Source organism: Ranitomeya variabilis, chromosome 1 (assembly GCF_051348905.1).
Source record: "Ranitomeya variabilis isolate aRanVar5 chromosome 1, aRanVar5.hap1, whole genome shotgun sequence".
Taxonomy (NCBI): Eukaryota; Metazoa; Chordata; class Amphibia; order Anura; family Dendrobatidae; genus Ranitomeya; species Ranitomeya variabilis.
Window position 1 is genome coordinate 511,107,046 of NC_135232.1, and position 26,833 is coordinate 511,133,878.

General features: G+C 42.3%; 1 protein-coding gene across 1 annotated transcript in view; it reads right to left on the minus strand.

Moving 5' to 3' along the window:
• JAK3 (Janus kinase 3) overlaps nucleotides 1–26,833 on the minus strand; it is a 712,213-nt gene that overhangs the window by 336,579 nt on the left and 348,801 nt on the right. The window contains exons 13-14 of the mRNA XM_077253311.1: nucleotides 12,727–12,811; nucleotides 11,722–11,855 (exon numbers count right to left, since the gene is read on the minus strand). Coding sequence (XP_077109426.1) covers nucleotides 11,722–11,855; nucleotides 12,727–12,811 — 219 coding nt within the window. The remainder of the gene's footprint in view (nucleotides 1–11,721; nucleotides 11,856–12,726; nucleotides 12,812–26,833) is intronic.

The following is a 26,833-nucleotide window of genomic DNA, read 5'->3' on the forward strand; positions in this document are numbered from 1 at the left end:
AGAGAAATACCCCGAAAGGAGACAGAGGCCCCCCACATGTATCGGCGGTGAATAAAGATGAAATAACAAACGTAGTATGAAAATAGGTTTAGCAAATTTGAGGTCCACTTACTACATAGCAGAAGACAGAAAGGACACTTTCATGGTCAGCTGAAAACCCTATCAAAACACCATCCAGAAATTACTTTAAAACTCTGGCATTAACTCATAACACCAGAGTGGCAATTCCTGTTCACAAGAGCTTTCCAGACACAGTAACGAAACTACAGCTGTGAACTGGAACAAAAATGCAAAAACAAACATGGACAAGAGTCCAACTTATCTAGTAGTTGTCTAGGAGCAGGAACAAGCACAGAGAGGCTTCTGATAACATTGTTGACCGGCAAGCAACTAACAGAGCAGCAAGGTTATATAGCGACTCCCACATCTTGATGGGAACAGGTGAACAGAGAAGATGAAGACACCAGTTCAATTCCACCAGTAGCCACCGGGGGAGCCCAGAATCCAAATTCACAACAGTACCCCCCCTCAAGGAGGGGGCACCGAACCCTCACCAGAACCACCAGGGCGATCAGGATGGGCCCTATGAAAGGCACGAACCAGATCAGAGGCATGAACATCAGATGCATTCACCCAAGAATTATCCTCCTGGCCGTATCCCTTCCACTTGACCAGATACTGGAGTCTCCGTCTGGAAACACGAGAGTCCAAGATTTTCTCCACAACGTACTCCAACTCACCCTCAACCAACACCGGAGCAGGAGGCTCAACGGAAGGCACAACCGGTACCTCATACCTGCGCAATAATGACCGATGAAAAACGTTATGAATAGAAAAGGATGCAGGGAGGTCCAAACGGAAGGAAACAGGGTTAAGAATCTCCAATATCTTATACGGGCCGATGAACCGAGGCTTAAACTTAGGAGAAGAGACCCTCATAGGGACAAAACGAGAAGACAACCACACCAAATCCCCAACACAAAGCCGAGGACCAACACGACGGTGGCGGTTGGCAAAAAGCTGAGTCTTCTCCTGGGACAACCTCAAATTGTCCACCACCTGCCCCCAGATCTGATGCAATCTCTCCACCACAGCATCCACTCCAGGACAATCCGAAGATTCCACCTGACCAGAGGAAAATCGAGGATGAAACCCCGAATTACAGAAAAACGGGGACACCAAAGTGGCAGAGCTGGCCCGATTATTGAGAGCGAACTCCGCCAATGGCAAAAAAGCAACCCAATCATCCTGGTCAGCAGACACAAAACACCTCAGATATGTCTCCAGGGTCTGATTAATCCGCTCGGTCTGGCCATTCGTCTGAGGATGGAAAGCGGACGAAAAAGATAAATCTATGCCCATCCTAGCACAGAATGCCCGCCAAAATCTAGACACGAATTGGGTCCCTCTGTCAGAAACGATATTCTCAGGAATACCATGCAAACGAACAACATTTTGAAAAAACAGAGGAACCAACTCGGAAGAAGAAGGCAACTTGGGCAGAGGAACCAAATGGACCATCTTAGAGAAACGGTCACACACCACCCAGATGACAGACATCTTCTGAGAAACAGGCAGATCTGAAATAAAATCCATCGAGATGTGCGTCCAAGGCCTCTTAGGAATAGGCAAGGGCAACAATAATCCACTAGCCCGAGAACAACAAGGCTTGGCCCGAGCACAAACGTCACAAGACTGCACAAAGCCTCGCACATCTCGTGACAGGGAAGGCCACCAGAAGGACCTTGCCACCAAATCCCTGGTACCAAAAATGCCAGGATGACCTGCCAACGCAGAAGAATGAACCTCAGAGATGACTCTACTGGTCCAATCATCAGGAACAAACAGTTTATCAGGTGGGCAACGATCAGGTCTATCCGCCTGAAACTCCTGCAAGGCCCGCCGCAGGTCTGGAGAAACGGCTGACAATACCACTCCATCCTTAAGGATACCTGTGGGCTCAGAGTTACCAGGCGAGTCAGGCTCAAAACTCCTAGAAAGGGCATCCGCCTTAACATTCTTAGAACCCGGTAGGTATGACACCACAAAATTAAACCGAGAGAAAAATAATGACCAGCGCGCCTGTCTAGGATTCAGGCGCCTGGCGGTCTCAAGATAAATCAAATTTTTGTGGTCAGTCAATACCACCACCTGATGTCTGGCCCCCTCAAGCCAATGGCGCCACTCCTCAAAAGCCCACTTCATGGCCAAAAGCTCCCGATTCCCAACATCATAATTCCGCTCAGCGGGCGAAAATTTACGGGAAAAGAAGGCACAAGGCCTCATCACGGAGCAGTCAGAACTTTTCTGCGACAACACTGCCCCAGCTCCGATCTCAGAAGCGTCGACCTCAACCTGAAAAGGTAGAACAACATCAGGCTGACGCAACACAGGGGCAGAGGAAAAACGGCGCTTAAGCTCCCGAAAGGCCTCCACAGCATCAGGGGACCAATCAGCAACATCAGCACCCTTCTTAGTCAAATCGGTCAATGGCTTAGCAATATCCGAAAAACCAGCAATAAATCGACGATAAAAGTTAGCAAAGCCCAAAAATTTCTGAAGACTCTTAAGAGAAGAGGGCTGCGTCCAATCACAAATAGCTTGAACCTTGACAGGATCCATTTCAATGGAAGAGGGGGAAAAAATATATCCCAAAAAGGAAATCCTCTGTACCCCAAAAACACACTTAGAACCCTTCACACACAAAGAATTAGACCGCAAAACCTGAAAAACCCTCCTGACTTGCTGGACATGAGAGTCCCAGTCATCCGAAAAAATCAGAATATCATCCAGATACACAATCATAAATTTATCCAAATAATCACGAAAAATATCATGCATAAAGGACTGGAAAACTGACGGAGCATTTGAAAGACCAAAAGGCATCACTAAATACTCAAAGTGGCCCTCGGGCGTATTAAATGCGGTTTTCCACTCATCCCCCTGCCTGATTCGCACCAAATTATACGCCCCACGAAGGTCAATCTTAGAGAACCACTTGGCCCCCTTTATGCGAGCAAACAAATCAGTCAGCAACGGCAATGGGTATTGATATTTAACAGTGATTTTATTCAAAAGCCGATAATCAATACATGGTCTCAAAGAGCCGTCTTTTTTTGACACAAAGAAAAAACCGGCTCCTAAGGGAGATGACGATGGACGAATATGTCCCTTTTCCAAGGACTCCTTTATATATTCTCGCATAGCAGCATGTTCAGGCACAGACAGATTAAATAAACGACCCTTTGGGTATTTACTACCCGGGATTAAATCTATGGCACAATCGCACTCTCGGTGCGGAGGTAACGAACCAAGCTTGGATTCTTCAAAGACGTCACGATAGTCAGACAGGAACTCAGGAATTTCAGAGGGAATAGATGATGAAATGGAAACCACAGGTACATCCCCATGAGCCCCCTTACATCCCCAGCTCAACACAGACATAGCTCTCCAGTCGAGGACTGGGTTGTGAGATTGCAGCCAAGGCAATCCTAGCACCAAATCATCATGTAGATTATACAGCACCAGAAAGCGAATAATCTCCTGGTGATCCGGATTAATACGCATAGTTACTTGTGTCCAGTATTGTGGTTTTTTATTAGCCAATGGGGTGGAGTCAATCCCCTTCAGAGGAATAGGAGTCTCCAAAGGCTCTAAATCATACCCACAGCATTTGGCAAAGGACCAATCCATAAGACTCAAAGCGGCGCCAGAGTCGACATAGGCATCCGTGGTAATAGATGACAAAGAGCAAATCAGGGTCACAGATAGAATAAACTTAGACGGTAAGGTGCAAATGGAAACAGATTTACCAAGCTTTTTAGTGCGCTTAGAGCATGCTGATATAACATGAGTAGAATCACCACAATAGAAACACAACCCATTTTTCCGTCTAAAATTCTGCCGCTCGCTTCGGGACAGAATTCTATCACACTGCATACTCTCTGGCGACTTCTCAGTGGACACCGCCAGATGGTGCACTGGTTTGCGCTCCCGCAAACGCCTATCGATCTGAATAGCCATTGTCATGGACTCATTCAGACCCGCAGGCACAGGAAACCCCACCATAACATCCCTAATGGCATCAGAGAGACCCTCTCTGAAAGTCGCCGCCAGGGCGCACTCATTCCACTGAGTAAGCACAGACCATTTACGGAATCTTTGGCAGTAAATTTCCGCTTCATCTTGCCCCTGAGATAGGGACATCAAAGTTTTTTCTGCCTGAAGCTCCAAATGAGGTTCGTCATAAAGCAACCCCAAGGCCAGAAAAAACGCATCCACATTGAGCAACGCAGGATCCCCTGGTGTCAATGAAAAAGCCCAGTCTTGAGGGTCGCCCCGGAGCAAGGAAATCACAATCCTGACCTGCTGTGCAGGGTCTCCGGCAGAGCGAGATTTCAGGGACAAAAATAATTTGCAATTATTTCGAAAATTCTGAAACCCAGATCTATTCCCCGAGAAAAATTCCGGCAAAGGAATTCTCGGCTCAGATACAGGTGCATGACAAACAAAATCTTGCAAATTTTGTACCTTCGTGGCGAGATTATTCAAACCTGCAGTTACACTCTGAAGATCCATTACAAACAGGTGGACACAGAGCCATTCAAAGATTAGAAGGAGAGAAAAAAAAAATAAAAATTTCAGCAGACTACTTATTTCTCTCCTTTCTCAGCCAAGGATTTTAACCCTTTAGTGGGCTGGTCAAACTGTCATGATCTCAATGGCAAGAGAACATAGCATAAGCATATATAGGAACTAGCTCTTGGAAGATGGGAACTGAGCTGACCATGAACTAAACCTAACGCACAACTAGCAGTGGCCGGGTAGCATGCCTACGTTGATTCTAGATGCCCAGCACCAGCCGGAGGACTAAATAATGCTAGCAGAGGAAAATATCAGTCCTAGCTCACCTCTAGAGAAATACCCCGAAAGGAGACAGAGGCCCCCCACATGTATCGGCGGTGAATAAAGATGAAATAACAAACGTAGTATGAAAATAGGTTTAGCAAATTTGAGGTCCACTTACTACATAGCAGAAGACAGAAAGGACACTTTCATGGTCAGCTGAAAACCCTATCAAAACACCATCCAGAAATTACTTTTAAACTCTGGCATTAACTCATAACACCAGAGTGGCAATTCCTGTTCACAAGAGCTTTCCAGACACAGTAACGAAACTACAGCTGTGAACTGGAACAAAAATGCAAAAACAAACATGGACAAGAGTCCAACTTATCTAGTAGTTGTCTAGGAGCAGGAACAAGCACAGAGAGGCTTCTGATAACATTGTTGACCGGCAAGCAACTAACAGAGCAGCAAGGTTATATAGCGACTCCCACATCTTGATGGGAACAGGTGAACAGAGAAGATGAAGACACCAGTTCAATTCCACCAGTAGCCACCGGGGGAGCCCAGAATCCAAATTCACAACAGGTAACGGTTTCGTACGGTTACCTTATTGAGTTCCCAATAGTCAACACAGGGTCTCAGGGTCCCATCCTTCTTCTTTACAAAAAAGATAGGTGCCCCTGCTGGTGAGGAAGAAGGACATATGAAGCCTTTGGCAAGATTTTCATCAATATACTCCTTTAAGGCTTGAAGCTCAGGTGCCGCCAAAGGGTATACGTTACCAAAAGGAATAGCTGCCCCAGGAAGCAACTCAATGGGACAGTCATAATGCCTGTGTGGAGGAAGCTGATCTGCATTCTTCTTGTCACAGATGTCAGAGAACTCTTTATATGCTGGAGGTAAAGAAAATACCTGTACATGTGGTTCCGTAGCCATGGACTCAGGGACAGCTTCTGTTAACGCTGAGTTGCTCCTTGTTGGATATATAATCTCCTTAGTCTCCCAGTTGATAATTGGGTTCTGAGAACACAACCAAGGAATGCCTAAAATCACAGGAAAATGAGGAGAAGAAATTAGCAAGAAATAAAGTTGCTCCTGATGATTAGGCTCCAACAAAATTTCAAGGGGTACGGTCTCCTGATCCACAGGCCCAGAGATTAAAGGTGACCCATCCACGGTTTCCATGGTAATTGGAGAGGCTCTTTGCTGAATTTCAATATCATGTTCCTTGGCAAATGCGATATCCATGAAATTGCCACCTGCACCAGAGTCAATCATAGCTGCACTGGAAATCCACTGTCCTGAACACAGGATCTTAATAGGGAGAGAACAGTGAGAGTTCTTTTCCTTAAGCTCCTTGGGGGGTGAAGTCATAGAAAATGAATGGAATATAGCGTTTAAAGGCAGGCTACATTCAGAGATGTCAGATTCATCATCACAGTTGTCATACTCCCCTACTGCTGCTAGCACCTTGTTAGGCCGTCTAGGACACTTAGGACAATTGATCAAGAAGTGGTCAGACTGGCCGCAGTAGAAACATAGACTTTCACGAAGGCAATGCTCCCGGCACTCAGTGATCTCGCGCCTCTGAACGGAATCAATTTGCATGGGCACCTCCTCCACCTCCCGAGATGTTTTACCTGCAGGCTCTTTGGAAGGAAGGGAAAAGTTAGAAATACGGTTATATGCAGCAAACTTCTCCTGCCTACGCTCAGTAAGGCGAATGTCAATGCGCACACAATGCTGTATAAATGTCTCTAGCTCTTGTGGTGACTGAGAGCGAACTAGTTCATCTTTTAGAATACTAGACAGACCCCTTTTAAAAATAGGCAATTGTACATAACTGTCCCAATTGGTATCTACCGCTAATCTCCTGAATTCAGTAACATACTCAATAACAGAACGTTTTGCCTGTCGTAAAGACAGCAAAGCAGATTCAGCGGTTGCATGGCGATTAGGATCATCAAACATTAATGCCATAGCAGCCAAGAAATCATCCAAGTTAATTAACCGTGGGTCACCAGACTCAACCATCGGATTCGCCCAGGCGAGCGCTCGTGCGGTCAGCAGCATTATTACACACAATACTTTGGATCTATCATTAGGAAAACGGTCGCATGCACATCAAAATATAGCATACATTAATTCACAAAGCCATGAAATTTGTCGCGATCACCATTAAATCTGAATGGGGGCAACTTAGGTGGGATAGCTGGTGGCGGTTGCCCAGAGGGAAAAGTCGCTTGTGCAGCTATTTGCGTGCTTATGTCCTGAAAAGCCCGTCCATACTGGGAGTCTATGCCAGCAAGTTTGTTTTCCTGGGCTGCCATGCGGGTGCATAAGTCCTGCAAAGTCTGTCCAAACACTTGTTGATTGTGTTCAAAGCTTCCAAACTTCTTTTGCAGACCTTCCACATCTTTCTGCAGTGATCTAATTATGGAAAACACCTGCTCTAGTCTGCTTTCTGCAGTCATTGTTCCAGCAGTCTCCTTTTTTTAGGCTAGAGTATTCTGTAATAATTATAGGGGATATCTCAGGAGACTCTTTGCGTGGAACAAGACAACTACAGGACACAGTTTTATAAGTGGTAAAGTCTATATTATCACACGGTGATTCAAACAGGTGCAGAGAGAAACTCAAGTCCACAACACTTAGTGCCAATATCAAATGCAGCTCAGCAGTCTATAGGAAACTTCAGAGGAAAATGCAATCACGCAGAAAGTCTATGAAGCACAATTATTCTTGAAGATACTTGACATGAATAAGTCCTTGCTTAGTCCAAAACACAGATAGATATGCTTATAAGGCAGTTCAAATAATATTTTAGCTCAACCAGGGAGGTCTGGGTAATAGTCTCAGGTTCTTGCAGAGCAGAAACAGCTTACATGTCCAGCAAATGCAGATGGAAGTTAACATGAGCAGCAGATGAAGGAGGATTACTGGAACTGGTGTATGCAGCAGGAACTCAGAGCAGAGTAGCAGGATAACCCCACAGGTTCACAGGAGCAGGTATATAGCCAGGGAGTCACCAGAGGTCAGGATATGGATGCAAGGCAGAATACTCTAGCACAGACTGAAGGCTGGGGTGGAGTTTTATAGCAGGAAGACACAGTGCACATGAGACCAAAGACGCCATCTTGGAAAAGGGCAGTAATGCACAAAAAGGTAATAAAAAATGTTCCGAGTCCTGACACCTCGGTTTGCCAACTACTACCATCAGTTTATCCCATATTTCTCATCCGTAACCAAGCCTATCTCGTGCCTCACCCGGAAAGGAGTCTGCTCCGCAACCTGGCCCCCGGAGGCCGAAGATGCTTTTCTAAAGCTGAGACAAGGACTCATCTTCCACTGGATCCGGTGCAGTGCTGTCCCAGAGGTCTTCTTCTGGTCGTTTGGTTTCCTGTGGGTTCTTTTTTAAGGCCTTTTCTTCCACGTAGAGCAACTATTCCATCGGGGACTGGGAACTGTTAGCCATAAAAATGGCCCTGGAGGAATGGTGCTACCTACTGGAGGGGGCAATCCATCCTTTTACCATCTTCACTGACCATAAGAACCTGGCCTACCTTCAGTCAGCCCAAAGGCTAAACCCCTGACAGGCCAGGTGGTCTCTGTTCTTTGCTTGTTTCAACTTCGAGTTGCATTTTCATTCTGGTCAGAAGAATGTCAAGGCTGACACTTTATCTCCATCTCTTCAGCCCCCTGACTTGGAAGAGGAGCCTTCTCACATTATTGATCCACTCAAGATTATCACGGTGCCTCCAGGCAAAACCTTGGTTCCTGAGGCTGATAGGAGAATAGTCTTGTGTTGGGGACACTCCTCCAAGATCTCCGGTCATGTCGGAGTCAAGAAGTCTCTGGACCTCATTTCCTGCTTCTACTGGTGGCCTTCTCTCCACCAAGAAGTGGCTTATTTCACTGCCTCGTGCCCATCTTGTGCCAAGGTCAAGGTTCCCAGGCATTTACCTTCAAGGCTTCTACTTCCTTTACCTGTTCCTTTGTCCCCATGGCAACATATAGCCTTAAACTTTATTACTGACCTGCCTCGCTCTTCCGGTTATTCTACCATTCTGGTGGTAGTAGACTGGTTCTCAAAGATGGTGCATTTTGTTCCACTTCCTGGGCTTCCCTCTGCTCCTGAATTAGCAAAGGTCTTTGTCCAGCACATCTTTCGACTTCATGGATTCCCACAACATGTTGTATCTGATCACTGAGTTCAATTCACGTCCCGATTTTGGAGAACCTTGTGTGGTCTCTTGGAAGTAAAGTTGGATTTCTCTTCTGCATACCACCCGCAAACCAACGGCCAAGTGGAGCTTGTAAATCAAGTGTTGGCATCCTATCCACGTCATTTCTCCTACTCTCATCAGGATGACTGGTCCGGTCTTCTCCCGTGCGCCGAGTTCACCTGTAATAATCATCCTAACAAGTCTTCAGTCAAGTCTCCATTCTTTGTAGTTTTCGGCATGCATACCAGCATTCCTTTACCGGTTTCTGACACCTCCGGGGTTCCTGAAGCCGACTCCGAAATCTTGGAATTCTCCAGAATCTGTCAAGAGACTAAAAAGGCGCTCAAGAAAGCTGGAGAGCGTATGAAGAGACATACTGACAAGAGGCGCTTGGATACCCCAACTTATCTGCTGGGCGAGAAGGTTTGGCTCTCGTCTAAATATATTAGACTGAAGGTGCCTTCCTACAAGTTGGATCCTCCTTACATTGGACCTTTTGAAGTCCTCCGGCGCAGCAATAATGTAGCCTACAAGCTGAATTTGTCTGCTTCGCTCCGCATTCCCAACGTCTTCCACGTCTCTCTCCTAAAACCAGTCATTCTGAATCGTTTTCATCCTGCTCCCAGCTCTTCTCCCCCACCGATCTGTTCCGATAACGTTTTTGAGGTGAAGGATATTCTAGCCTCCAAGAGAGTCAGGGGCAAGACTATCTTTTTAATTGATTGGAAGGGGTTTGGTCCCAAGGAGAGGTCTTGGAAACCTCGGGAGAACATTAATCCACCCCGTATTCTTAAGAAATTTTTGTCCAAGAAGAGAGGAGGGGGGTGTAAGGGAGGGGGTACTGTTAGCACCATGCTCACTGCCGCCGGTTCTGGGGATGTTGCTGCTGGTGCCGCACTCGCCGCTTCCTCCTCCTCCTTCATTGCTCCCGTGCTGCTGCGGACTCCTCTCTGGTCTGGCTCCCGGCGCGTGCCTGCTAGGGTGCGTTGGCATGCTTCCTCCCTGCTGCCAGCCGCACGCTCTGTCTCTTCCCATATGCATCTTAGGGATTGAGCGCGTGCACATTCCTCCCCCTTATCCAGCACTGTGACCTGACCTGGCAGTACTGCCGGGCCAATAGAGGGCTGGCATTTGGTATTTCAGGCCGCCCTCGGCTTGTGGAAGCGCCTGATTGTTGAGTTTTGCTCCGATTACCAGGCCCGTCCTTCTGCTCCTCACTTATGCCCAGTATCTCTGTGTCTTAACCCCTTGCCTCCCTGTTTCTTTTTGCCCAGTATCTCTGTGTCTTAACCCCTTGCCTCCCTCTTTCGTTTTCAGTGTCCTTCTCTGCCCTGTGTCCTCCTGGAACCTGTTACCATCTCCTCCTCAGTCTCCTCATTAGTCTTCAGACCTTCTCCTCTTTGGTCTCCCTAGCCCTGTTGGCTCTTCTTGTGGTTACTCATCCTGCTCCTAACCAGCGCGGCTCTATCTCTCTTCCCTCGTCCCAGTCCCGTCCCTGTTTGTTTGCTATCCTGGAGCCAACCCCTGGTCCTGGAATCCATGGTACTCAAGGCCTCTGAGCTTGCTCCCAAACTATCCCTGTAAAGGGGTTGGTCCAATCTGGTGCGCTCGCTCGGGGGAGGTTCGGTATCATGGTCCAGTGGGTCTACTCTTGGTACCTGCCGCCTCCGGTATAACAGATACTGTTGTTTTTAAACCAGCTATCAATGTAAAAAATAATTAACCTAATTGCTAAACAGCGTAACGAGAAATAACGTCAAAGCACCAGAATTGCGTTTTTTTTTATCGCCGCAACATTGCATTAAAATGCAATAATGGGTGAACAAAAGAACGTATCTGCACCAAATTGTATAATTAAAAACATCAGCTCAGCACGCAAAAAATAAGCCCTCATTCAACTCGAGATCCCGAAAAATGGAGACGCTATGGGTATTGGAATATGAGAATTATAAATCAGAGCACATACATATGTCATACGTTTATTGAATACTAAGATGTGTCAATATAATCATAGACTCCTACAAATATATATGTTTGACTCCAATTATTCTAATTTGATATATGGGTATTGGAATTTGATGTTTTGCTTTTTTAACAAACTTTGGAATTTTTTTTCACAACTTAAGTAAAAAATAATCTAGACATGTTTGGTGTCTATGAACTCATAATGACCTGTAGAATTATATCGGCAGGTCAGTTTTAGCATTTAGTGAACATGGTTAAAAAAAAAACAACTGTGGGTTTGCACTTTATTTGCAATTTCACCACATTTTTAATTTTCTTTTCCCCATTTTCCAATACACGACATGTTAAAACGAATGGTGTTGTTCAAAAGTACAACTCGTCCCTCAAAAACAAGCCCTTATTGGCCATATTGACCAAAAAATAAAAAGGTTATGGCTCTGGGAAGAAGGGGAGCAAAAAATGAAAATGCAAAAACAAAAATATCTCTGGTCATTAAGGAGCTAATAACTGTAAATTAGAAAACCATTTATTTGCATGCCCTTTTAGAAATCATTTAATCTTCATGTTGCTTAACTGTTCGCAATAACAGTAATTTTGACCAGGGGTGCCTAAATGCTTACATGCTACTGTACATATATGCATCTACACGCACACATATTTACTGCCGCTGTCAGAGCCTTACCATGTAGCAGAGGGCATACGCAAGTTGCTTTACAACTTCCAGCTTCCAGCTGATAGGTATAGGGCCTTTCTGTTGCCTTCGTTTCAGGTAAAGATCTAAAGCACCCAGAGAGGCAAATTCCTGAACCATTACAACTGCAAAAATAATATATACACATAAATTACTGTCATTTGGAATTGCAAAATAGTGGTCCTTCAAATTACAATACTAATACATTTTTTAGGACAACAATTGTAAGTTGAATATACTGTAACTCAACCATAACACTATATTCAAAAATTGCTGTGAAGCCCCAAAATAACCCTTGCAAAATAAGAAAAATAACAAAGACAAATAAGCAGATAAAAAATACCTATGAAGCAAGTCACACAGAATAGGTAGAAAGAGCTGCTGAAACCTGAAAAATATTTCTTTGTATAGGACAGGAGTGCATATATTGTACCAGAAAAATCCAGAGGGATTATAGGGAGCTGTAGTTGTCGTAGCACGCATTTATACTTTGTGCAGGGACAGATTTCCCTTTAAACTTGTCAGTGTGTGGTCCTGCTTCAGGAAGAGCTTTCGGAAGTGATCTATGTCAACCATAGGAAAGAGAGCACTGCCATGCTTGCTGCTGTGACTATTGGGGGAAGGAGTGGAAAAGTAGAAGGGAGTCCATGCTGTGACAAGTAACAAAATATACTAAGGAGAACTTACTAACACACAGCACAAAACGTTCTCAAATTAAGGTCTCCTTTCCACTTGCGAGATAAATGTCCGTGTCTCGCATGTGAAAACCAGGCTGTGGCGCCGGCACTTGGGAGCGGAGTGTGCGGCTGCATGTGTTGCTATGAAGCCGCACTCTCCGCTCCGGAGTGCCGGCGCCACAGCTTGGTTTTCACATGCGAGACTCGGACGTTTATATCGAAAATGGAAAAGAGCCCTAAGGCAGAAATCTGGTGCATTTGCCATGTTCGACATTTATTAACATATATTAAAATGACAATGTGGACCAAACACACTTACTCTGCTTTCCAACACATACACCATGAAGAAGGACTTGGTGTTTGTGTGAGAGTTGATTCATTAAGCTTGCTGCTTCTAGAAAAGACTAAAAGCAATAAATATAAATTAGCAATGTCATCTATTTCCTTTATTTTCTAATATTATTATGGATATACTAGAAATATGCTAGAAAACAAGTTGCAATACCATGTATTAATAACCTAGGCTCTTTCCCGTCTTATAATTAAAATATTCCAGAGCCAATTTAGTTTTTTCGTTATCTTCAAAGTAAATTTGTCACAAAGAAAATGGCATCCAATCCACAGATGTCATGTTATAGATCAGGGGGAAATGAGTAGATTGATATATAGTTTTGTGGGAAAATAGTCTGTATAACCTGTATTTTCACAATTTACACCTCTGCTCTTTCTGGGATTTTTGGTTCAGTGGGGGGTCCTATCAGTGACTGACAGCTATCTGTGTATGCACTCTTATACAAAGAAAGCTGATCAGACCGCCCACTGGACCAATAATCCCAGAAAGAGCAGAGGATTAAATGATGAAAACACAGGTTAGGGCTCATAACCATATGCAAGAAAAAAAATGTTCCGTAACTGGACCGAAAAAACGGATGAGTGCCATGCGAGTGTCATGCGAGTGTCATGCGAGTACAGTGTGATTTTCACACCTAGCATCCAATTTACATCCGAATGAATTACGATTGCTATCCAATTGCAATGCAATTTTAACATGAGCTTTTACATACAGTAGTTCTCTGTCCTATATATATATATATATATATATATATATATATATATATATATATATATATATGTACAGTATATATATATATATATATATATATATATATACAGTATATAATATATATATATATATATATATATATATATATATATATATATATATACTGTATATAATCAGACCTCATTTGCTTAAAGTCTATTGTCTATTGTGTATGTATAGACAAAACATGGACAAAACATGTAACTCTCAGGCTAAGCCTACAATTTATGGGCAGGTAGAGCTGATTACGGCCATCTGCAAGGTCAATAGGAGGAGTGCAAGATCAGTCTGGAGGCAGCCATCATCCAGTAACTAAGTAGATTAAAAAAAACACAACCAGCACTCCTAATGTGAACACGTGCAAGCTGAAAAACTGCATTATATAGACAAAAAAGAACACAGCAGCACATGTGCATGAATCTAGGTGCTGGTTGGATTTTTTGGAGCAACATAGTTACTGGATGCTGTCCATAGTTGTAAGCTGGTGGACCAAAAGTGGCATGTGCAGAAGAGTAGGACCCATCAGAGGGAGGTCACCTTGCCGTGGTTGATGGGCACACATGAGTTGGCCAATTTATGAACTAAGAACCTTCATTTTCATCTATAACTGTAAGTTTTGTAAACAAAATCTTTAAAAATAAAATGTTTTTGAGAAGTATAACCTATATTGTATGTTTTTAATGTTTTTCTGTGTTTTCACATGGCCTAATTCACGCACATGTGCTGCTGTGTTCTTTTTTGTCTATATATATATATATATATATATATATATATATATATATATATATAGTATATATATAATAAGACCTAAATTACTTACAGTCTATTGTTTTTTAAGCAGGTTTCTAAAGACCATTAGTTAATACTGTTCCAATGCTGTCCGGCCACCTTACTGAAAACCCGGGTATAGGGAGGAAATTAACTTTATTCCCACTGGGAACCGACGGCTTTTAGTCATTGACCTGTCCATGGAGCAGCTTCAGTCACCATTCAGTGATTACAGGTCTGTAGCACAACTGTGCAGAACTAGCTGATAATCAAACTGCTCGGGGGTACATAGAGTTCACAATGGCTCCCGGGAGGAAGTTCATTTTCTCCCAGCGGCCATACTTTCGTTAAAGTGGCCAGACAGCATTAGAACTCTATTAACCTGTAGAATAACCTTGTATCTGTAGGTTAACAGCATTTGGGGACTTGACAGGTTTCCTTTAAATCAACCTTCTTCCTGAAGCATAAATATTAAAATCTCAAAAATAATAAAAGTAAAAATGTATTTGGCATCACCAGGGGCGTAACAATAGTGGGTGAAGGAGTTTCAGTCACACCTGGGCCCTGGAGCCTAGAGGAACCCAAAATTTCCTTTGACCCATATAAAAAAGCCAATATTGGATGCCCTGTTGAAGATTTTGAATTTGTGCTCACACGATTCAAGTTACGCTAAGGGCTGATGCAATAAGGTGTTTATGTCATATTTTTGGCATAAAATAACTTATCCCCTTCCCAACATGGCTAGTTTCCGTTTTTGCATTTTCGCTTTTTTCCACTTCTTCTAAGAGACATAACCTTATTATTTTCCCATTGAAAAAGCCACATGAGTGCTTTTTGCAGAACGAGTAGTACTTTTGAATGACACCATCCAATTAATCGTGATGTACTGTAAAACGAAAAAAAAAAAATTTAAGTGTGGCAAATTTGTGAGAAAAGCACAACTCCACAATTGTTTTTTTATTTTGGGGGGGGGGAGGGGGGTTTATCCACCATGTTCACTATATGGTAAAAATGACCTGCCAATGTGATTCTCCAGGTCAGTTAGACTGTGAATATACCAAACATGCAAAAAAATGTAATTAAGTTGCAAAGAAAAAATCGGAAATTTGTAAAAAAAACCCGAAACTGTTAAATGTTGCTTGTGTTGCAATTTTCCAAGACCCATAACATTTAAAATTTTGGGTTGAAAGGGCTATGTGAGGGCTTGCTTTTTCAGCCTGAACCAACATTTTTATTGATACCATTTAAGAGTAGATACAATGTTTTGATTGCCTCTTATGCAATTGCAGTGCTGTGCCGGCTAAAAAAGTGTAATTCTCGTGTTTAGAGAAAAAAATTCTCATTTCCGATTGGGATAATTAATTTTGCATGTTAATAGATAGGACTTTTACTAATATAGCAATTCCATATATGGTTATACTGTTAATTTTCTTTTATTTCTTTAATTTAATTGGGGCATAGGGAGATGAATTGAACTTTTATATATCACTGAACCACTATATATTGCAATAATCACAGTCTCCTACGAATGACAATCAAAAGCTATCATTTACAGGAATACTGTCATGACAGGCACAAGGGTATTAAAGAGACCCTTTGCCATCATGGCAATCCATTGGTGCCCCGTGATCACATCACAAGGGTGCCGATAGGTGGCTTTAAATGCCGCTGTCAGAGCGGATTGGCATTTAACAGGTTAACAGCAACAGCTGTAGCTACACTCCACGCCCATCATTGAACATTAAGGGGTTAAACTAAATGACTTGGGTCAAACGTTTGGGATATCCTTCCAAAGCTTCTCCAATAGTTGTTCAGAATTTCGGCCCATTCCTCTTCAAAAAACTGGTGGAACTGATCCAGGTTTGTAGGTCACCTCGCTCGCACCTGCCTTTTAAGCTTTGCACATAAATTTTCAATATAATTGAGATCAGGGCTTTGTGATGGCCACTCCAAAACATTGACTTTGTTGTCCTTAAGCCAGTTTGTTACCATTTTGGCAGTATGCTTTGGGTCATTGTCAGTTTGGAAGACCCATTTAACTTCCTGGCTGATGTCTTAAGGTGTAACTTCAGTATTGCCACAATCTTCTTTTGTCATGATTCCATCAATTTTGTGAAGTGCACCAGTCCCTCCTGCAGCAAAAAACAGTTGGGATGGTGTTCTTAGGCTTCCAAGCTTCTCCCTTTTTCCTCCAAACGGAACAATGGTCATTATGCCCATAAAGTTCAATTTTAGTTTCATCAGACAACAGGACATGACTCCAAAAATTAAGGTCTTTGTTCCTGTGTGCATTTGCAAACATTAATCTGGCTTTTTTATGTTTCTTTTGGAGTAAAGGCTTCTTCCTGGCAGAGTGGCATGTCAGCCCATGTTGATACAGTATTTGTTTCACTGTGGATATTGACACAATCTTACCAGCTTCCACCATAAGCTTCACAAGGTCTTTAGCTTTTGTCCGTGGGTTGATATGCACATGTCGGACCAAAGCACGTTCATCTCTGGGACACAGAACCCATCTACTTCCTGAGCAGTGTGATGGCTGGACATTCCTATCTTGTTTGTACTTGCGTATAATTGTTTGTACAGATGAAAGAGGCACTTTCAGGTATCTTGAAATTGTACCCAAGAATGAGCCAGACTTGTGCAAGTTCACAATTCTCTTCCAGATATCTTGGCTGATTTCTTTAGACTTTCCCATGATGCTACACAAACAGGCAGTGTGTTTCAGGTGTGCATTAAAATACATCCACAGGTGTGTCTCTAATTAACACAGATGTTGCGAAACAAAGAAGCTTCCAAACACATGACATCATCTTACAGGCAGTCCAGAATTGTTTAACCCCTTCGCGCCACCCGCCGTACTAGTACGGCGCTGCCGGCACTGCATTAGTGCCAGCCGCAGTACTAGTACGGCGGCTCGATCACCGCGGTCTCGCGCTGAGCGCCGCGGTGATCGGGTGCGGGTGTCAGCTGTATATGACAGCTGACACCCCGCAGCAATGCCCACGATCAGCGCTATCGCCGATTGCGTGCATTTAACACCTCTGATGCTGCTGTCAATAGTGACAGCGGCATAGAGGGGGATCGCGCAGGGACGGGGGCTCCCTGCGCTCTCCCACCGGAGCAACGCGATGAGATCGCGCTGCTCCGGTGACCTGGAAGGAGTCCCCGGATCCAAGATGGCCACGGGACTCCTTCCGGGTCATGAGATGACCTAGCTTGCCGGCGCCTGCTGAGAGTTCCTAATAGCAGGCGCCAGCAAGCCTCTGGAACGTGCCCCTCAGATCGGTGATCTGACAGAGTGCTGCGCACACTGTCAGATCACCGATCTGTGATGTCCCCCCCGGGACAAAGTGAAAAAGTAAAAAAAAAAAATGTCCACATGTGTAAAAAAAAAGAAAAAAAAATTCCTAAATAAAGAAAAAAAAATAAATATTCCCATAAATACATTTCTTTATCTAAATAAAAAAAATCACACAATAAAAGTACACATATTTAGTATCGCCACGTCCATAACGACCCCACCTATAAAACTCTATCACTAGTTAACCCCTTCAGTGAACACCGTAAAAAAAACAAAAAAAAACGAGGCAAAAAACAACGCTTTATTCTCATACCGCCAAACAAAAAGTGGAATAACACGCGATCAAAAAGACGGATATAAATAACCATGGTACCGCTGAAAACGGCATCTTGTCCCGCAAAAAAAAGCCACCATACAGCATCATCAGCAGAAAAATAAAAAAGTTATAGCTCTCAGAATTAAGCGATGCAAAAACAATTTTTTTTTTATATAAAATAGTTTTTATTGTGTAAAAGCGCCAAAACATAAAAAAATTACATAGATGAGGTATCACTGTAATCGTACTGACCTGAAGAATAAAACTGCTTTATCAATTTTACCACAAGTGGAACGGTATAAACGCCCCCCCTAAAAGAATTTCAGGAATTGCTGGTTTTTGTTCATTCCGCCTCCAAAAAATCGGAATAAAAAGCGATCAAAAAATGTCATGTGCCCGAAAATGGTACCAATAAAAATGTCAACTCGTCCCGCAAAAAACAAGACCTCACATGACTCTGTGGGCCAAAATATGGATAAATTATAGCTCTCAAAATGTGGTGATGCAAAAACAATTTTTTGCAATAAAAAGCGTCTTTTAGTGTGTGATGGCTGCCAACCATAAAAATCCGCCCCAAAAATGCTATAAAAGTAAATCAAACCCCCCTTCATCACCCCCTTAGTTAGGGAAAAATAATAAAATTTAAAAAAATATATTTATTTCCATTTTCCCGTTAGGCTACTTTCACACTAGCGTCGGTACGGGGCCGTCGCGCTGCGTCGGCCCGACGTACCGACGCATACTGTGCAAGCGCCGCACAACGGGGGCAGCGGATGCTGTTTTTCCACGCATCCGCTGCCCCATTGTGAGGTGCGGGGAGGTGGGGGTGGAGTTCCAGCCACGAATGCGCGGTCGGAAATGGTGGACCGTCGGCACAAAAAATGTTACATGTAACGTTTTTTGCTGCCGGCGGTCCACCACAACACGACGCAACCGTCGCCCGACGGTTGCGACGTGTGTCAATACGTTGCAATGCGTCGCTAATGTTAGTCTATGGGGAAAAAAAGCATCCTGCAGATGACTTTGCAGGATGCGTTTTTTCGCCAAAACGACGCATTGCGACGTATGCAAAAAAACGCTAGTGTGAAAGTAGCGCTAGGGTTAGGACTAGGGTAAGGGCTAGGGTTAGGGCTGGGGTTAGGGTTGGGGTTAGGGTTTCAGTTAGAATTGGGGAGTTTACACTGTTTAGGCACATCAGGGGCTCTCCAAACGCTACATGGCATCCAATCTCAATTCCAGCCAATTCTGCTTTGAAAAACTAAAACAGTGCTCCTTCCCTTCCGAGTTCTTCTGTGCGCCCAAACAGTGGTTCCCCCCAACATATGGGGTATCAGCGTTCTCAGGACAAGTTGGACAACAACTTTTGGGGTCCAATTTGTCCTGTTACCCTTGGGAAAATAAAAACGTGGGGGCTAAAATATCATTTTTGTGGAAAAAAATATATTTTTTATTTTCACAGCTCTGCGTGATAAACTGTAGTGAAACACTTGATGGTTCAAAGTTCTCACAACACATCTAGATAAGTTCCTTGGGGGGTCTAGTTTCCAATATGGGGTCACTTGTGGGGGGTTTCTACTGTTTAGGTACATCAGGGGCTCTGCAAATGCAACATGACACCTGCAGACCAATCCATCTAAGTCTGCATTTCAAACGGCGCTCCTTCCCTTCCGAGCTCTGCCGTGCACCCAAACAGTGGTTCCCCCAAATGTATGGGGTATCAGCGTACTCAGGACAAATTGGAAAATAACTTTTGTGGTCCAATTTCTCCTGTTACCCTTGGGAAAAAAAAATTGCGGGCTAAAACATCATTTTGTGGAAGAAAAAATGATTTTTTAATTTTCACAGCGCTACATTCTAAACTTTAGTGAAACAATTGGGGGTTAAAAGTGCTCACCACACATCTAGATAAGTTCCTTAGGGGGTCTTCTTTCCAAAATGGTGTCACTTGTGGGGGTTTCCACTGTTTAGGCACGTCAGGGGCTCTCCAAACACGACATGGGTTCCGATCTCAATTCCAGCCAATTTTGCATTGAAAAGTCAAATGGCGCTCCTTCCCTTCCGAGCTCTGCCATGCGCCCAAACAGTGGTTTATCCCCATATATGAAGTATCAGCGTACTCAGGACAAATTGCAAAACAACTTTTGGGGTCGAATTTATCCTGTTACCCTTGGGAAAATAAAAAATTTGGGGCAAAAAGATCATTTTTTGTGAAAATTAATATGAATTTTTTTTTACGGCTCTACATTATAAACTTCTGTGAAGCACTTGGAGGTTCAAAGTGCTCACCACACATCTAGATTAGTTCCTTAGAGGGTCTACTTTCCAAAATGGTGTCACTTGTGGGGATTTCCACTGTTTAGGCACGTCAGGGGCTCTCCAAACACGACATGGGTTCCGATCTCAATTCCAGCCAATTTTGCATTGAAAAGTCAAATGGCGCTCCTTCCCTTCCGAGCTCTGCCATGCGCCCAAACAGTGGTTTATCCCCATATATGAAGTATCAGCGTACTCAGGACAAATTGCAAAACAACTTTTGGGGTCGAATTTATCCTGTTACCCTTGGGAAAATAAAAAATTTGGGGCAAAAAGATCATTTTTTGTGAAAATTAATATGAATTTTTTTTTACGGCTCTACATTATAAACTTCTGTGAAGCACTTGGAGGTTCAAAGTGCTCACCACACATCTAGATTAGTTCCTTAGAGGGTCTACTTTCCAAAATGGTGTCACTTGTGGGGGTTTCCACTGTTTAGGCACGTCAGGGGCTCTCCAAACACAACATGGGTTCCGATCTCAATTCCAGCCAATTTTGCATTGAAAAGTCAAATGGCGCTCCTTCCCTTCCGAGCTCTGCCATGCGCCCAAACAGTGGTTTATCCCCATATATGAAGTATCAGCGTACTCAGGACAAATTGCACAACAACTTTTGCGGTCGAATTTATCCTGTTACTCTTGGGAAAATAAAAAATTTGGGGCAAAAAGATCATTTTTTGTGAAAATTAATATGAATTTTTTTTTACGGCTCTACATTATAAACTTCTGTGAAGCACTTGGAGGTTCAAAGTGCTCACCACACATCTAGATTAGTTCCTTAGAGGGTCTACTTTCCAAAATGGTGTCACTTGTGGGGGTTTCCACTGTTTAGGCACATCAGGGGCTCTCCAATCGCGACATGGGTTCCGATCTCAATTCCAGCAAATCTTGCATTGAAAAGTCAAATGGCGCTCCTTCCCTTCCGAGCTCTGCCATGTGCCCAATCAATGGTTTACCCCAACATGGGGGTATCGGCGTACTCAGGACAAATTGTACAACGGCTTTTTTGGTCCAATTTCTCCTGTTACCCTTGGTAAAATAAAACAAATTGGATCTGAAGTAAAAATTTAGTGAAAAAAAAGTTAAATGTTCAATTTTTTTTAAACATTCCAAAAATTCCTGTGAAGCACCTGAAGGGTTAATAAACTTTTTGAATGTAGTTTTGAGTACCTTGAGGGGTGCAGTTTTTAGAATGGTGTCACTTTTGGGCATTTTCTGTCATATAGACCCCCTCAAAGTCACTTCAAGTGTGAGGTGGTCCGTAAAAAAAATGGTTTTGCAAATTTTGTTGCAAAAATGAGAAATCGCTGGTCAACTTTTAACCCTTATAACTCCCTAACAAAAAAAAATTATGTTTCCAAAATTGTGCTGATGTAAAGCAGACATGTGGGAAATGTTGTATATTAACTATATTATGAGATATAACTCTCTAATTTAAGGGCATAAAAACTAAAAGTTTGAAAATTGCTAAATTTTCATAATTTTCGACAAATTTTTGCTTTTTTCACAAATAAATGCAAGTCATATCGAAGAAGTTTTACCACTATTATGAAGTACAATATGTCACGAGAAAACAGTGTCAGAATCACCAGGATCCGTTGAAGCGTTTTAGAGTTATGACCTCATAAAGTGACAGTGGTCAGAATTCTAAAAATTGGCCCTGTCACTTAGGTGAAAACAATGTAGAAGAAATGACGTGCACTCTGAATTAAATGAAGAAGGTGCTGGTTGAACTTGGAGAGATCCAGACAATTCAGAGATTGAAGAAAACAACCGCACTCAATTTGTATATTTGCAACATGAATGTGAAGAGTCTTTTAATAGGAACACCACAGTGATACAGTCAGTAGCTGATGTAACGTTTCGACCTTATAGGCCTTTGTCAAACCTCACTGAAAAAATGCAGAAAGACATAATATTAGAAATCATGTATAACCAAGCAAAATTGTACATGTATAGTTACAATATACTGAATAAACATCAATAAATGTCAATCTTATATCAAACAGGGACTCCATTCCTTATCCATGCTATTCTCCTACAAGTGGTACGTTGTAATGTTGCTTTATCATCTCTCCCTGTCCCTTCCCTGACTCCCCCTGGCTGGAACAGCTGTGTTGCTGTGTTCTGCTTTGGTATTTCTTTCTTTATTTATTTATTCATTTATACTTCCTCTCTTCACCTTCTCAGGAGCATATGTGTCCCTCTGGACGTTCGCTCACTCTTCTTTTCTTCTTAAAGGTCAGTTTTGTCATACACTTTACATGCTATTAATGTTTACTATTATTTATCGCTCCATGTACTGTTTCACATATGGGTACAGTATCATATTGTATCATATTGGTCATATGCCTGATATAAGATTGACATTTATCGTCCACATCTTTTGCCCTCGCCTCCTTGTTCCACAGCGGTACATCACGTTCCTTGATACTCCGTTTTAGGGCAAGTTTTTGTAGGACATTTTTGTACATTTTTGTACATCTCTGTAGAATTTTTGTAGATATTTTGGTTGTTTTTTTGTAAATTTTGTATATATTGTATATATCTGATTGTGATGTTTATTCAGTATATTGTAACTATACATGTACAATTTTGCTTGGTTATACATGATTTCTAATATTATGTCTTTCTGCATTTTTTCAGTGAGGTTTGACAAAGGCCTATAAGGTCGAAACGTTACCTCAGCTACTGTCTGTATCACTGTGGTGTTCCTATTAAAAGACTCTTCACATTCATGTTGCAAATATACAAATTGAGTGCGGTTGTTCACTTAGGTGAAAACAGGCTTCGGGGTGAAGGGGTTAAAGGCATACTACTCTAAGTGTATGTAAACTTTTGACTTTGCAGTAAGTAATAAAAATGCCTTAAAACATTCTCTCTCTCTCATTATTCTGGCATTTGGCAAATATTAATAATTATAGTAATTATAATTATTCTAAAACGGGAAAGGTTTATTCTGATTTCATGTCAGCTATTGAGAAAAATATGCATATGTATTTTTTTTATACAGTCTATGTAAACTTCTGATTTCAGCTGTATGTAATCCATCTATTCTATCCTGTTGGGTAATGCTGTGATTTTACTGTATGCAGCTGCTGAATTGTTGCTTTTTTTATCTATTTATTTATCTATCTATCTATCTATATATTTATCTATCTATCTATTTATCTATTACCTACTTTAAAATACTTCAATGGCAACGCAATTATTTTCCCACACTTTTACCAAATTTTACCGACTTTTTCCAATTTGAAGAAATTGTGTTTCCTATCACAAATCCGAATGTGCCATATTCGTGCCGAATTTATGTTTGCCGATTGTTTTCTGAACATGTTTGCTCATCTCTATTCCTTACTGGCGATGCATTCCAATTAAGAGATGCACCCAATTCATTAAGGAGCAGGCACTTCTTAATGAATTAGGTGCATGTTACTCTAACATTGGCTTGCATAACGTCATTCTTAATCAATTGGCCTTGAAATCTATGTTTTTTTGGTCACACCTCCTCTCAAAAAATAGAATAAAAAACATCAGAAAGTATTATGGATCTAAAAGTTATACTAATAAAAATTAGTTATACCAATAAAAACGCCTAGTTACAACTATTACTACTACAACTTCAAATAGCAAAGTTGAAGTTCTTTTTGTGCAAACTTGACCAACTTTGTTCTATATTACTCTTACCACTAATCCATTAAAATAAAGCACACAAAATGACAACAGAATTGCTGTTTTTTTTAAGGGAACCTGACGTTTGATAGTTAATAAGTGCTGCTCAAGCCGTGGGCAGCATGCATCAGCTACTGGCTGTAGTACCCAAGCCAGGTATGTTTGCCTCTGAAACGCTGCAACATTTGAGAGAAAAACATACTGTACATTAATAGCTGCGGAGGACCTAGATAGTGCTATATATTAATGAGATGGGTAGGTCCCTGGCACCTTCTCCCTGCCCTCTGATCATGACTGACAGGTCATCTATGCAACTGGTTTTATCACTTGAAATAGACGCTAGTCAAATGTTGAAATGCATTGTGGAAATAAAAAGCATTCAACTCATCTTGGTCCTAGGGACTCCTCATTACAGCAGCACAGCCTAATATCATCCAAGTGGGTCTACATGCACATATACACTAGTAACCAAAATTGTGGAGACACTTCAAATTTTTGTAAAGTTTTTAGCATGCAATAATACAAATTGTTTATAACAATAATGCCAAAAGTTGTCTAAGGTAGATTAGAACATCTCTACATAGAAAAAAGGTAACCGTAATACAAAATATCTCATTACTTCTATAAGAACAGTAAAATGGCTGAATCAAAATATCATGTCCTAATATATTAATTTCATGCTATCCCTATGTGTTCTTTCTTTAGTAGCATGTAGGGTATCCTTTAGCATCGATAACAGCTTTGCATCTCCTTGACATTGTTTCAATAAGACTTCTCAGTTTCTCTGTGGTTATAACATGGTACCAGGAACTGATAACAGCTGCAATCAATACACTCCGGAAGACAGTCTTCCTTCGGCCTTCTCCGAAAATCACGCACTCCGTCACTACCAAAAATTGATATTCTCTTTTCATCGCTCCAGATCACTTTCTTCCAATCTTCAGTTGTCCAGCTAAGATGTTCTTTGGCCCAGGAAATTCTCCTACTTCTATGTTTAGGATTTAGGAATGGCTTTTCACTTGATGTTTGTGCTTTCAGACTGGCATCAAGTAATCGGCGACGTACTGTTCCATCCGACACCAAAACACCTCCAATGTGCAAGAACTGGTTGAGTTCCTTGGCTGATGCTCTTCTGTTCTGCAAGGCTAACCTAACAAATCTTCTGTCTGTTTTTGGAGGTGCTACCTTTTTCCTTCCTCTTCCACACTTAGCTTTGATGCTGCAACTATCAGGAAAACTTGAACAAAGCTTTTGCACTACAGAAGCAGTGACTCCACCACTAGTGCTGAGCATTCCGATACCGCAAGTATGGGGTATCGGACGATACTTGCGGGTATCGGAATTCCGATACCGAGATCCGATACTTTTGTGGTATCGGGAATCGGTATCGGGATTAATATCAATGTGTAAAAGAAAGAATTAAAATAAAAAATAGGGATATACTCACCTCTCCGACGCAGCCTGGACTTTACCGCCGTAACCGGGAGCCGTTGTACCTAAAAATGCGCGCTTGAAGGGCCTTAGATGACGTCACGGCGCTCTGATTGGTCCGTAGCGGTCGCGTGACCGCTACGGACCAATCACAAAGCAGTGACGTCACCTAAGGTCTTTCAAGCGCTTGAAAGACCTTAGGTGACGTCACTGCTTTGTGATTGGTCGCGTAGCGGTCACGCGACCGCTACGCGACCAATAAGAAGCTGCGGAAGTCTTCTAAGGTACTTCAAGCGCTTGAAAGACCTTAGGTGATGTCACGGCTTTGTGATTGGTCGCGTAGCGGTCACGCGACTGCTACGGACCAATCAGAGCGCCGTGACCTCATCTAAGGCCCTTCAAGCGCGCATTCTTAGGTACAACGGCTCCCGGTTACGGCGGTAAAGTCCAGGCTGCTTCGGAGGGTGAGTATATCCCTATTTTTTATTTTAATTCTTTCTTTTACACATTGATATGGATCCCAGGGTCTGAAGGAGAGTTTCCTCTCCTTCAGACCCTGGGAACCATACAGGATACCGTCCGATACTTGGTGACCCATTGACTTGTATTGGTATCGGGTATCGGTATCGGATTAGATCTGATACTTTGCCGGTATCGGCCGATACTTTCCGATACCGATACTTTCAAGTATCGGACGGTATCGCTCAACACTATCCACCACCCATCTTCCTAGCAATTTCTCTGAAACTGTATCCCTACTTCCTCAAAATAATAGCAGTAGCTCTTTTTTTGGAGACCAATCAGACCTCTTTGTGGCTGGCATGATTAAAATCTAAAAAAGAACAATCATTCAGGAGATTGTGAGCTCAAAATAGACATTTATAATTATTCAGTTAAAAATTAAATTTAAATATTAATAAAATATAATAAATAAAAATTATCAATAGTTTGTAAAGAAATTAAAGCCTGTACTAAAAGGATCAAGTGCCAACTGTAGCTTTAAAACACTATTTTAAATTGAATGTGGACATAAAGAAAAGTTAACACATAACTAAAAATTTATGAATTTTACTCACAGAGAACAAAGTCCAGTATTTCTTGCTAAAATTATAAAAAATACAGAAAAAATTTCAAAAACAAGTCTCCCGGTATCTTTAGTAACAGATTGCGTGCCTGGGCTATGAATATAATTATGTAATCAAGCACGTAAGATCGCTGAAAGATCCAGAAGCCTCGAAAATTATTAAAAGCTCCAAATATATCCACAATTTTGGCCACTAGTGTAGGTAGAAACCTGTCAGTCACTGTCAGCGGGCATGGAGAAACCGCCAGGGATCCACCACTTATAGTGTATAGCGCAGACTAGGTGCTTGGCGGCTATTAAACTGCAGCATTTCAAAGTCAAACGTACCTAACTGGGATACTAAAGTCAGTGGCTGATTGTAACGCTGGTGGGAGTGGGCCTACTGCACCACGGGCAGGGCTTATTTTGGAGGCACGCAACTAAGTGACTACCTGGTA